The sequence below is a fragment of the Pseudophryne corroboree genome, chromosome 3, assembly GCF_028390025.1.
Source record: "Pseudophryne corroboree isolate aPseCor3 chromosome 3, aPseCor3.hap2, whole genome shotgun sequence".
NCBI lineage: Eukaryota > Metazoa > Chordata > Amphibia > Anura > Myobatrachidae > Pseudophryne > Pseudophryne corroboree.
Window position 1 is genome coordinate 409,304,209 of NC_086446.1, and position 13,059 is coordinate 409,317,267.

The window sequence follows — 13,059 nt, forward strand, 5'->3', positions numbered from 1 at the left end:
TCATCGACACTGGAGTCAGTATCCGTGTCTGTGTCTGCCATTTGAGGTAACGGCCGTTTTAAGGCCCCTGATGGCGTTTGAGACCCCTGGACAGGCACAAGCTGATTAGCCGGCTGTCTCATGTCGTCAACTGTCTGTCGTAAAGAGCTGACACTGTCACGCAATTCCTTCCATAAGCTCATCCACTCAGGTGTCGACTCCCCAGGGGGTGACAACTGTATAATAGGCAATTGCTCCGCCTCCATCTCATTTTCCTCCTCAAACATGTCGACACAATCGTACCGACACACCGCACACACACAGGGAATGCTCTGATAGAGGACAGGACCCCACTAGCCCTTTGGGGAGACAGAGGGAGAGTATGCCAGCACACACCAGAGCGCTATATATATACAGGAATGCCACTATAAAAATGTGCTTTTCCCTTATAGCTGCTGTTTATATTAAACTTGCGCCAAATTAGTGCCCCCCCTCTCTTTTTTACCCTTTTCTGTAGTGCAGGACTGCAGGGGAGAGTCAGGGAGACGTCCTTCCAGCGGAGCTGTGATGGAAAATGGCGCCCGTGTGCTGAGGAGATAGGCTCCGCCCCCTTCTCGGCGGCCTTTTCTCCCGCTTTTTTGGTGAGTTCTGGCAGGGGTTAAAATACATCCATATAGCCCTGGGGGTTATATGTGATGTATTTATGCCAGCCAAGGTGTTTTACATTGCTGCTCAGGGCGCCCCCCCCTAGCGCCCTGCACCCTCAGTGACCGGAGTGTGAAGTGTGCCTGAGTAACAATGGCGCACAGCTGCAGTGCTGTGTGCTACCTTGTTGAAGACTGATGTCTTCTGCCGACGATTTTTCCGGACCTCTTCTTGCTTCTGGCTCTGTAAGGGGGCCGGCGGCGCGGCTCTGGGACCGAGCTCCGAGGCTGGGCCTGTGTTCGGTCCCTCTGGAGCTAATGGTGTCCAGTAGCCTAAGAAGCCCAATCCACTCTGCACTCAGGTGAGTTCGCTTCTTCTCCCCTTAGTCCCTCGATGCAGTGAGCCTGTTGCCAGCAGGTCTCACTGAAAATAAAAACCTAAAACTTTCACTAAGAAGCTCAGGAGAGCCCCTAGTGTGCACCCTTCTCGGCCGGGCACAAAAATCTAACTGAGGCTTGGAGGAGGGTCATAGGGGGAGGAGCCAGTGCACACCAGGTAGTCCTAAAGCTTTTACTTTTGTGCCCAGTCTCCTGCGGAGCCGCTAATCCCCATGGTCCTTACGGAGTTCCCAGCATCCACTAGGACGTCAGAGAAAAATAGATAATGCATTAAATACAAATTTTAATGGCAGACTTTAAATTACTGGCAGATTTTAAAGGCAGATTTTAAATTACTCACTCGCTGGTTGGCTCTTGCTGCCCGGGGTAAATGGCAGAGCTGCATGGCCCATGCATGGCGGCCAGACATGCCTCTGATCAATACAGTGATGGATGGACTGGGATTGCCTGAAGAACAGAATAAAGCATTTAGTTATTAGTTAGTAGGGATTACAAAAAAAAAAAAAAAAAAAGAATTACAAAAGTAAACATTTTAACAAACATACTGTGCAACAGTATGACACCAGACATAGATGTGGGTGATGGATGGGCATCAAAGTAGTATTACTATGTCAGCATATAGTTGTCATATGCAGGAAATTCAAAATAAATCATATAGCCATGAATGATTTATAGCAGGCCTGGCCAACCTGTGGCTCTCCCACTGTTGTAAAACTACACATCCCAGCAGGCCCTGACAAAGTTTTAGCTTTCCCAAATAGAAAAGCAGCAGCAGAGCATCATGGGACTTGTAGTTTCACAACAGCTGGAGAGCCGCAGGTTGGCCAGGTCTGATTTACAGTCTAAGGGGTATATTCAATTTAAGTCGAAAACTGCCGTCTGTCGAAAAGACGGCAGTTTTCGACTTTTTAAGGTCAAATCCTGATTCGACCTATTCAATATTTCCCTAAATTTTTCGACAAGTCGATGAATTAGACTTGTCGAAAAGCACGTGAATCGGCGGAATAGCTGCCGATCCACGTGCTTGTGTCGCAGTCTGACATCAAATTGATGTCGGACTGAGATGCGGACCCAAAGGAGGCGAGGGAGGGGGAGCCGCAGGAAGACAGCCGGCGGGCATACAGGGAGATCAGCGCTACAGTAGCTCTGCAGCTGGATGTCACTCAGCTGCCCGACCTCACGGCAGCTTCCACCCGGCTCCAGCACGCTGCTGGAGCCGGGTGGATGCTGCCGTGAGGTTGGGTGGCTGAGTGACATCCTGCTGCAGCGCTACTGTAGCGCTGATCTTCCCTATATGCCCGCCAGCTGTCCCCCCGCTGGTCTCCACGCGGCTCTCCCCCCTCTCTGAAATTAAGTCAAAATTAAGATGGGATTGAATAGGGGTTGTCGGATCCATTCCGACAAATACATGTCGGAATGGATCAGACTTTAATTGAATATACCCCTAAGGGCAGCATTTGCTACGGTAATTATCCACGGGCTAATTTGTATGCCGGCGCTATTCCATTACAGCCTGCAGGGAGGCTTGAATACAAATCTGCGCTAAGTGCCCTTATCGCCACATGTTAACCCATAGCTCCAGTATCTGCACTTAACACGCATTATCCGCAAATTTACCATGTGAGAAAAAGGGGATGCAACTGAATAAATTTGGGAATAAAAAGCTCAAGGCTACCACCCTCTTCTCTGCACTATAAATTATCGCAGCTAAATGATTCCAGCCCTAAATGTATTACGCACAGTTAAAGCATTCAACTATCCACAACTTCCAGCTGCTATTCACTATGGAGTGAGACTACCCACTAACTTTAAACCAATTACCTAACATGGACATAATCCAATTTCTGACAAGATCATTAGTGAGATACAGAAAAAACTTCTGCAACAGGTGTATATATGTAATGGAATACATACGGGTGACCGGCTGACGGCTGTCACTATACCAACAGTGGCATCGTGTCGGGTGGAATCCCGGCTGCAAGCCCGCTTGCCACGCTTTGGGCCCGGTGGCGAGCTTCGCTCTCCACAGGTTATATTCCTACTTGGGTGGTGGCATGGATCCATTACCCAAGTGGGAATATGGGGCTGCGGTCTGAATTCCAACCGCTGGTATATTAACCTCCTCCCTATGTAAAGTTCCTTTAGTTTACGATCCAGATATAGGGGCAGATGTATTAACCTGGAGAAGGCATAAGCAAGTGATAAACCAGTGATAAGTGCAAGGTGATAAATGCACCAGCCAATCAGCTCCAATATGCAAATTAACAGTTAGGAGCTGTCTGGCTGGTGCGTTTATCACCTTGCACTTATCACTGGTTTATCACTTCCTTATGCCTTCTCCAGGTTTATAAATCTGCCCCATATTTTGGACTGCCTGTCAAAAGAATCCTAAGCCATCTGTCATTCAGTGTTAATTCTGATTATGGCTCTGCACAAGCCACGTCAGCAGCTTTCAGGATTAACACTGAATGACAAGTTGCTACGGAATCTTACTGAATCAGATTAATTTCACAAATTGGCAGTCTGAGGAAGAGGGCTGTGTACCCGTGAAACTCGTTACTAGAGTTTATGCATACCCTATCCCAATGAGCTGCATGTGATATGATGACCACCATTCTGTGTTACTGTATGATGAAGATGTAATACATTTTATTGATAATATGGAATACAGACTTTTCATTTGATATTACCTGCAACTTAAAAAGACTAACGACAAATGGACTTTCTTAAAAATGTCTTTGAACTCCTCTTCCTTTTGGGCAGAAAACACCGACAACTGAATGGTTTAACAAGTGAATGGACACAAATTACCCTTTATAAAAATTTTATTTACATTTTCCATTCAATTCTGTACTACTACTGTATTTCGTATAGGCCTGCACAAGCTTTGTTATTATTACTACCTTTGAAAAGAATACAAAATTATCTCCTTACTCTGCTCATTTCCCAGAGGCTGCTCCAGCATGGCCAGTATGACGCTGTTATCAAGCACAAAGTAACGGAAACTGTACTTGCTGACAGTGGGAATCCGGGAATAAGTGATCAGTGTCATTTCATTTACTAGACTGCAGGGGGAGGCTGGGCCGCTTGGAGGAGGAAACGCCCCAAGTAGCTGCATGATACTGAAAAACAGATTTAAAAAAATACAAAAAGTTAGCTTGCAAACAATCTTTACGGTTTAGCCGCCTGGTATTTGTCATGATACTGCCAATTTTGCGACATTTAATAAGATTTTCAAACACAACATATTGCCAAACTAGTTGCAATGAATAAAGACTATTTTGAGTAGGATCAAGTTATTATAGCAGTCATTGAAATGCTAACTTCTGGATGATGTTTCTCCAAGACAAATAAAGTAAACAACGAAAACAAAACCACAGGATACTGTGGACTGTAAGAGGATGATCACTCAAATAGTAACAAAAGGGTTCACCAACCTTGCTTTACCCGTTAATCAAGAAGTCTTATTACAGATAAAAAAGGGAATCAAATACTTAGGTTAAATCCTTGTCTCTGAATCCACTGATGGACACTGAACCATGAAGTATAAAACCTCCATTAGCACTTTGTATTTAAAATAGTCATATGTTTTTACTTCTAATACCACATCAACACCATACAGAGCCAATGAGAAACAAAATCATGGAGAAAAAAAATTATGCTAGAAAAACCTTTAACTTTGATAAACGGTTAACAGAAGTGCAGTGAAATCTGTGTCCCCTGTGGATTCAGACAGAAGGATTTAACTCAAGTGTAAACAAGAGGATTTTTAGGTACTTACCTTTAAATTATTTTCTCTGAATCCATCTGGGGGACACTGCTACCATGGAGTTGCTGGAGGGGACCATAGGAGCTGGCACTTAAAAAGAGCTATAGCTTTAAACAGAAGCTTCTTCCCTCTGCAAACCCCCAGAAGGTAATACAACTGTAAAAGAAGCCCTAACTGAAGGTCAATAACGCAGTGAAACGCGCAGAACATCAGCAAGAGATGTCAATAAGAACCAAGGCTGAGAATAAGGGAGGGAATTCAGTGTCCCCCAGATGGATGTAGAGAAAAGGATTTAATGGTAATTACACAAAAATCCCCTTTTCTTCCTCACCCACTCTGGGGGACAATGCTACCATGGGACTTACAACAGCTGCCCACAGGGGAGAGAATACTCAGACAACTTGAACAAAGGACTTTCCACCTGAAGCTGAAGTCACATGGAGGCAAACACCTAAAAGCAGGAGTAGACCAGCCTCCAAACCCTCCTGATAGAAAGTCAGGAAGTGAGCAACACAAAACACCAAAGTATGAGAGTGTGTTTCTCACATCACAAGATGGAAACCTTCCAGACCCAGTGAGTTCAGAGACAAAACCAGTTTCCTAGCCTGCAACATAGTTCGCACCATGGAAAAGGAAACACCATTTGCTTTCAAGAGCCATGCTGTTAAAGCCAGCCAAGGAAGGTCCTGGTGAACCAGCAGATGATGTAGTAACACATCCTGCCGCATAGGAAGATGCCAACCTGGACTCCGCACCACGGACCTGTTCCGCTAAATACATCAAATAGTCTCTGGTGGAAAGAGCCTGTTGACCCACCAGGGTCTTGTCGAGGAACAGAAAACTTTATCTGGGGTTTTACTTAATAAGCGTAGAAAGATCCAGAGAGGAAGGAAAGGTAACCAATATATTGTGTCTAAACTTAAAGAGGTTCCCCTGCCTCAGTCTGCGTATCAAAATCTAAACAAACAATCTAACGACTGCTGAACCACAGTAATAAGGTCCTCAACACCATGATTGGAGAAGGAATCAGAATCCTCACTATCAAGGTGAACCAACTTGTCCTGAAGCTCTCCCTGTTCTACGTCAAAATCTGAATCCTCCAAAAGACCTCAGTAAGAAGGTAGATGTTTATGGGCCTTCGATAGTCTTGCTTCCTCAAAAAAACATTCTAAATAGGAGATGTTCGCAAAACGTGAAGCTGAATACTTAATGGTCTGCAGTAGCTTGGGTCATACACAGGATGAAAACCAATCCCTTTTGGAGGAAAAAAATCCTGCCCTTACCCCAGGGGGGAACAGATATGGTTGTGGCCCTATCCTGCTCCTCCCTTTGAAGCACCACTAACTTTACCAATGCAGAGGCCGATCTACCCAGCACATGAGTCCACACAGGTTCCACCATGACAGACGTAATGCCTCCCAAATACTGCGTGTCACCCGGCCCCATCTGACACACAAGGCCCCCCGAGTCCAACTGTTTACAAGGCAATTTTCATTTACACAGAGCATAAGTAAAAAAACATTCATAATAATACCCTTAGACTTGGTGGATATAGCCTGGTCAGCTATTAAGCACACAGAAAAAAGTCTGCAAAGTGCATTGTGAGAGAAAACCGCATTAATAACCTAATGCACTAGCAGCAAACCAGTTGACAAAAAAGAAGTTTCAATCTGTAACTACTGACCTCACAAGCAGTCCAAAGCGCAATAAGGCATCCATGGCAGACTTACCAATGGGAAACTTACAATGACATTTTACATACAGTATTTATAATAGGATTTTAATACCTACCGGTAAATCCTTTTCTCCTACTCCGTAGAGGATGCTGGGGACTCCAAAAGGACCATGGGGTATAGACGGGATCCGCAGGAGACATGGGCACACTAAAAGACTTTGACTGGGTGTGAACTGGCTCCTCCCTCTATGCCCCTCCTCCAGACCTCAGTTATAGGAACTGTGGCCAGGAGAGACGGACATTTCGAGGAAAAGGATTTTTGTTAAACTAAGGGTGAGATACATACCAGCTCACACCACAAACACACCGTACAACTGGATTAGCAGGAATACCAGATAACAGTATGAACGAAAAAACAGCAACAAGCTGAACATAACCGATACACAACCATCGTGTAAGCGGAAACAACAACAAACAATACAACTGCAAGTAACAGTACGCACTGGGATGGGCGCCCAGCATCCTCTACGGACTAGGAGAAAAGGATTTACCGGTAGGTATTAAAATCCTATTTTCTCTTACGTGCTAGAGGATGCTGGCGACTCCAAAAGGACCATGGGGTCTATACCAAAGCTCTAAACGGGAGAGTGCAGACGACTCTGCAGCACCGATTGAGCAAACATGAGGTCCTCCTCAGCCAGGGTATCAAACTTATAAAACTTAGCAAAATTGTTTGAACCCGAACACGTAGCTGCTCGGCAAAGTTGAAGTGCCCAGACCCCTCGGGCAGCCACCCAAGACGAGCCCACCTTCCTGGTAGAATGGGCCTTTACTGACTTCGGCACTGGCAACCCAGCCGAAGAGTGAGCATGCTGAATCGTATTACAAATCCAGCGTGCAATAGTCTGCTTGGAAGCAGGATTTCCAATCTTGTTGGAAGCATACAGGACAAACAGCGTTTCCGTTTTCCTAACAGGAGCCGTTCTGGCGACATAAATTTTTCAAGCTCTTACAACATCAAGAGACTTTGGGACTGCGACAGCCTCCGTAGCTACAGGTACCACAATAGGGTGATTTATGTGAAACGACGAAACCACCTTCGGCAGAAATTGTTGACAAGTCCTCAATTCCGCTCTATCCACATGAAAAATCAAATATGGGCTCTTGTGAGACAAAGCCGCCAATTCTGACACTCGTCTGGCAGACGCCAAGGCCAAAAGCATGACCACTTTCCAAGTGAGAAACTTTAACTCAACCTTTCGCAAAGGTTCAAACCAGTGAGACATAAGAAACTGTAACACTACTTCAAGATCCCACGGGGCCACGGGTGGCACAAACGAAGGATGGATATGCAGCACTCCCTTCACAAACGTCTGAACCTCAGGAAGGGTGGCCAATTCTCTTTGAAAGAAAATAGATAAAGCCGAGATCTGCTCTTTGATGGAACCCAATTTCAGGCCTGCATCCACGCCTGCCTGCAAAAAATGGAGGAAACGACCCAAGTGAAACTCCTCCGCAGGAGCTGCTTTGATTTCACACCATGACACATATTTTCTCCAAATACGGTGATAATGTTTTGCCGTGACATCCTTTCTAGCCTTAAAGAGAGTGGGAATGACCTCCCCGGGAATACCTTTCCGGGCTAGGATTTGGCGTTCAACCTCCACGCCGTCAAACACAGCCGCGGTAAGTCCGGAAACACGCACGGACCCTGCAGTAACAGGTCCTCTCAGAGGAAGCGGCCATGGATTTTCTACGAGTAACTCCTGAAGATCCAGATACCAGGCCCTCCGTGGCCAATCTGGGACGACGAGTATTGCCTGAACCCTTGCTCGTCTTATAATCCTCAACACTCTTGGAATGAGAGGAAGCGGAGGGAACACATACACCGACTGTAAAACCCACGGAGTTACCAGGGCATCCACTGCACCGGCTTGGGAGTCCCTTGACCTGGAACAATACCTCGGAAGCTTCTTGTTGAGGCGAGACGCCATCATGTCTATTTGAGGAATTCCCAAACGCCTTGTCACTTCTGCAAATACCTCTTGATGAAGGGCCCACTCCCCTGGATGGAGATCGTGTCTGCTGAGGAAATCTGCTTCCCAGTTGTCCACGCCCGGAAGGAAAACTGCTGACAGAGCGCTCGCGTGCTGTTCCGCCCAGCGGAGAACTCTTGTGGCCTCCGCCATTGCCGCCCTGCTCTTTGTTCCGCCCTGGCCGTTTACGTATGCCACCGCTGTTATGTTGTCCGACTGGATCAGGACAGGGAGACCTTGCAGAAGGTTCTTTGCGTGCAGGAGGCCGTTGTAAATGGCTCTTTACTCGAGAACATTTATGTGGAGACAAGATTCCTGGCTTGACCATTTTCCCTGGAAACTTCTTCCTTGTGTAACTGCACCCCAGCCTCGGAGACTTGCATCTGTGATCAGTAGGACCCAATCCTGGATTCCGAAGCGGCGTCCCTCTAGAAGGTGAGCACCTTGCAGCCACCTCAGGAGAGAAATCCTGGTCCTGGAAGATAGACTTATTTTCCGGTGCATGTGCAGGTGAGACCCAGACCATTTGTTCAGCAGATCCCACTGAAACACCCCGGCATGGAACCTGCCAACGGAATGGCTTCGTAAGCCGCAACCATCTTCCCTAGCACTCGAGTGCATTGATGAATCAACACTCTCGCCGGTCTCAGAATCTTCTTGACCATGCTCTGGATTTCCAGAGCTTTTTCCGCTGGAAGAAACACCCTCCATAGTTCCGTGTCTAGAATCATGCCCAAGAAGGGCAGCCGAGTTGTCGGAATCAAGTGAAACTTTGGCAAATTTAGAATCCAACCATGCTGCTGCAGAACGGTCAGGGAGAGTTCCACATTTCTTAGCAACTGCTCTTTTGATCTCGCCTTTATCAGGAGAGCATCTAAGTACGGGATAATTGTGACCCCTTGCTTGCGTAGGAGTACCATCATTTCCGCCATCACTTTGGTGAAGACCCTCGGGTCCATGGAAAGCCCAAACGGCAACGCCTGAAATTGGTAATGACAATCCTGCACCGCAAATCTTAGGAAGGCCTGATGAGCAGGATATATCGGGACGTGTAAGTAGGCATCCTTTATGTCGACTGACGCCATAATATCCCCCCCTTCTAGGCTGGAGATCACAGCTCAAAGAGATTCCATCTGGAACTTGAAAGTTTTCAAGCATGGATTGAGGGATTTTAGGTTCAGAATTGGTCTGACCGAACCGTCCGGCTTCGGCACGACAAAGAGGCTCGAATAGAACCCTTCCCCCCGTTGGGACGGGGGAACGGGGACAATGCCCTCTGTTGACACAGCTTTTGTATCGCATCATTTACCACTTCTCTTTCTGGAAGAGAAACTGGCAGGGCCGATTTGAAAAAGCGGCGGGGGGGGGGGGGGGGGGGGGGGGGGGGGCATCTCCTGAAACTCCAGTTTGTACCCTTGGGACACTATGTCTAAGACCGAAGGATCCAGGGCTGAGTGAAATCAGACCTGACTGAAGATTCGGAGATGGCCCCCCACCGGCACGGACTCCCGCAGGGGAGACCCAGCGTCATGTGGTGGACTTGGTAGAGGCGGGGGAGGACTTTTGGTCCTGGACGCCAGACACAGCAGGGGACCTTTTTCCCCTTCCTCTACCCTTTGAAGCGAGGAAAGACGAGCCCTATCCTTTTTTTGTATTTATTAGGCCGAAAGGACTGCATCTGATAATGGGGCGCCTTTTTCTGTTGTGTGGAAACATAAGGAAGAAAAGATGACTTACCCGCAGTAGCGATAGACACAAGGTCAGCAAGGCCGTCCCCAAACAAGACACTACCTTTAAAAGGGAGAGGTTCCATAGCTTTCTTGGAGTCGGCATTAGCATTCCATTGATGAATCCACAGCGCCCTCCTGGCCGAGACCGCCATGGCATTGGCCCTTGATCCCAAGAGGCCAATAGCTCTCGCCGCATCCTTCAGGTAATCTGCAGCGTCCTTGATATAACCAAGAGTCAAAAGAATGTTATCCTTATCAAGGGTATCCATGTCAGAAGCTAAATTATCAGCCCACTTAGCAATAGCACTACTCACCCATGCCACAGCAGGTCTGAGTAGTGCACCAATATTAACGAAAATGGCCTTCAATGTCGTCTCCTGCTTGCGATCCGCCGGATCCTTGAGGGCAGCCGTGTCCGGAGACGGAAGCGCAACCTTTTTGGACAGTCGGGACAGAGCCTTGTCCACATTGGGAGACGACTCCCATTTCTCCCTGTCGGCAGAGGGGAAAGGATACGCCATCAAAACTCTCTTGGGAATCTGCCACCTTTTGTCAGGCGACTCCCAAGCCTTTTCACAAAGAGCGTTCAGTTCATGAGAGGAGGGAAAAGTTACCTCAGGCTTTTTTCCCTTATACAAACAAACCCTCTTATCTGGAACAGGGAGGCTCTTCAGAAATATATAAAACATCTTTAATAGCCACAATCATGTACTGAATACTCTTAACCATTTTCGGACGTAAACTGGCCTCATTGAAGTAGACACTGGAATCAGAGTCCGTGTTGGTATCTGTATCTGCCATCTTGGTAGATGAACGTTTTTGTGACCCTGAGGGGGTCTGTACCTGAGACAAAGCGTCCTCCATGGATCTTCTCCATGCTTGTGTCTGAAAATCAGATTTATCTAGCCTCTTAGACAATAATGCCACATTTGCATTCAATGTACTCAACATATTTACCCAATCAGCAGTCGGCTGTGCCGACAGAGTCATTCCCAAATCTTTCTCCACACCTCCAGTAACTTCCTCCGGGGAGGAACACTCAGCCTCAGACATGTCGACATGCAGTACCGACACACCCACACCGGCCAAAGGGGAACAGACCTACAGGGAAGCCTGTAGAGAGACACAGAGGGAGTATGCCAGCTCACACCCCAGCGCCCATATACTACTAAATAAATAGTATATGATGGCTGCGCTGTAAAAACATATACATATATAGCACCAAATTGTCTGTGCCCCCCCCCGTTTTGCTCCCTTGTACTTGTAAGGAGAGTGGAGGTCCGGGCCAGCGTCTCTGCAACGGCTGTGAAGAGATAAAAATAAGAATTTACTTACCGATAACTCTATTTCTCGGAGTCCGTAGTGGATGCTGGGGTTCCTGAAAGGACCATGGGGAATAGCGGCTCCGCAGGAGACGGGGCACAAAAAGTAAAGCTTTTCCAGATCAGGTGGTGTGCACTGGCTCCTCCCCCTATGACCCTCCTCCAGACTCCAGTTAGGTACTGTGCCCGGACGAGCGTACACAATAAGGGAGGATTTTGAATCCCGGGTAAGACTCATACCAGCCACACCAATCACACCGTACAACTTGTGATCTAAACCCAGTTAACAGTATGATAACAGAGGAGGCTCAGAAAGATGGCTCCCTAACAATAACCCGAATTAGTTAACAATAACTATGTACAAGTATTGCAGATAATCCGCACTTGGGATGGGCGCCCAGCATCCACTACGGACTCCGAGAAATAGAATTATCGGTAAGTAAATTCTTATTTTCTCTATCGTCCTAGTGGATGCTGGGGTTCCTGAAAGGACCATGGGGATTATACCAAAGCTCCCAAACGGGCGGGAGAGTGCGGATGACTCTGCAGCACCGAATGAGAGAACTCCAGGTCCTCTTTTGCCAGGGTATCAAATTTGTAGAATTTTACAAACGTGTTCTCCCCTGACCACGTAGCTGCTCGGCAGAGTTGTAATGCCGAGACCCCTCGGGCAGCCGCCCAAGATGAGCCCACCTTCCTTGTGGAATGGGCCTTAACAGATTTAGGCTGTGGCAGGCCTGCCACAGAATGTGCAAGTTGAATTGTGTTACAAATCCAACGAGCAATCGACGGCTTAGAAGCAGGCGCACCCAACTTGTTGGGTGCATACAGTATAAACAGCGAGTCAGATTTTCTGACTCCAGCCGTCCTTGAAATGTATATTTTTAAAGCTCTGACAACGTCCAACAACTTGGAGTCCTCCAAGTCGCTTGTAGCCGCAGGCACTACAATAGGCTGGTTCAGGTGAAACGCTGATACCACCTTAGGGAGAAAATGCGGACGCGTCCGCAGCTCTGCCCTATCCGAATGGAAAATTAAATAAGGGCTTTTATAAGATAAAGCCGCCAGTTCAGATACTCTCCTGGCGGAAGCCAGGGCCAGTAACATAGTCACTTTCCATGTGAGATATTTCAAATCCACATTTTTTAGTGGTTCAAACCAATGGGATTTGAGGAAATCTAAAACTACATTTAGATCCCACGGTGCCACCGGAGGCACCACAGGAGGCTGTATATGCAGTACTCCTTTGACAAAAGTCTGGACCTCAGGGACTGAGGCCAATTCTTTTTGGAAGAATATTGACAGGGCCGAAATTTGAACCTTAATAGATCCCAATTTGAGACCCATAGACAATCCTGATTGCAGGAAATGTAGGAAACGACCCAGTTGAAATTCCTCCGTCGGAGCACTCCGATCCTCGCACCACGCAACATATTTCCGCCAAATGCGGTGATAATGCTTCGCGGTGACTTCCTTTCTTGCCTTAATCAAGGTAGGAATGACTT

General features: G+C 47.2%; 1 protein-coding gene across 4 annotated transcripts in view; it reads right to left on the minus strand.

The window, feature by feature from the left end:
• The window catches only part of RALGAPB (Ral GTPase activating protein non-catalytic subunit beta), a 275,647-nt gene that overhangs the window by 55,783 nt on the left and 206,805 nt on the right, over positions 1–13,059 (minus strand). For all 4 annotated transcript variants that reach the window (XM_063960194.1, XM_063960193.1, XM_063960196.1 and 1 more), the window contains 2 exons: positions 3,957–4,144; positions 1,363–1,469 (listed from right to left, as the gene is read on the minus strand). In XM_063960194.1, the coding sequence (XP_063816264.1) occupies positions 1,363–1,469; positions 3,957–4,144 (295 nt within the window). The remainder of the gene's footprint in view (positions 1–1,362; positions 1,470–3,956; positions 4,145–13,059) is intronic.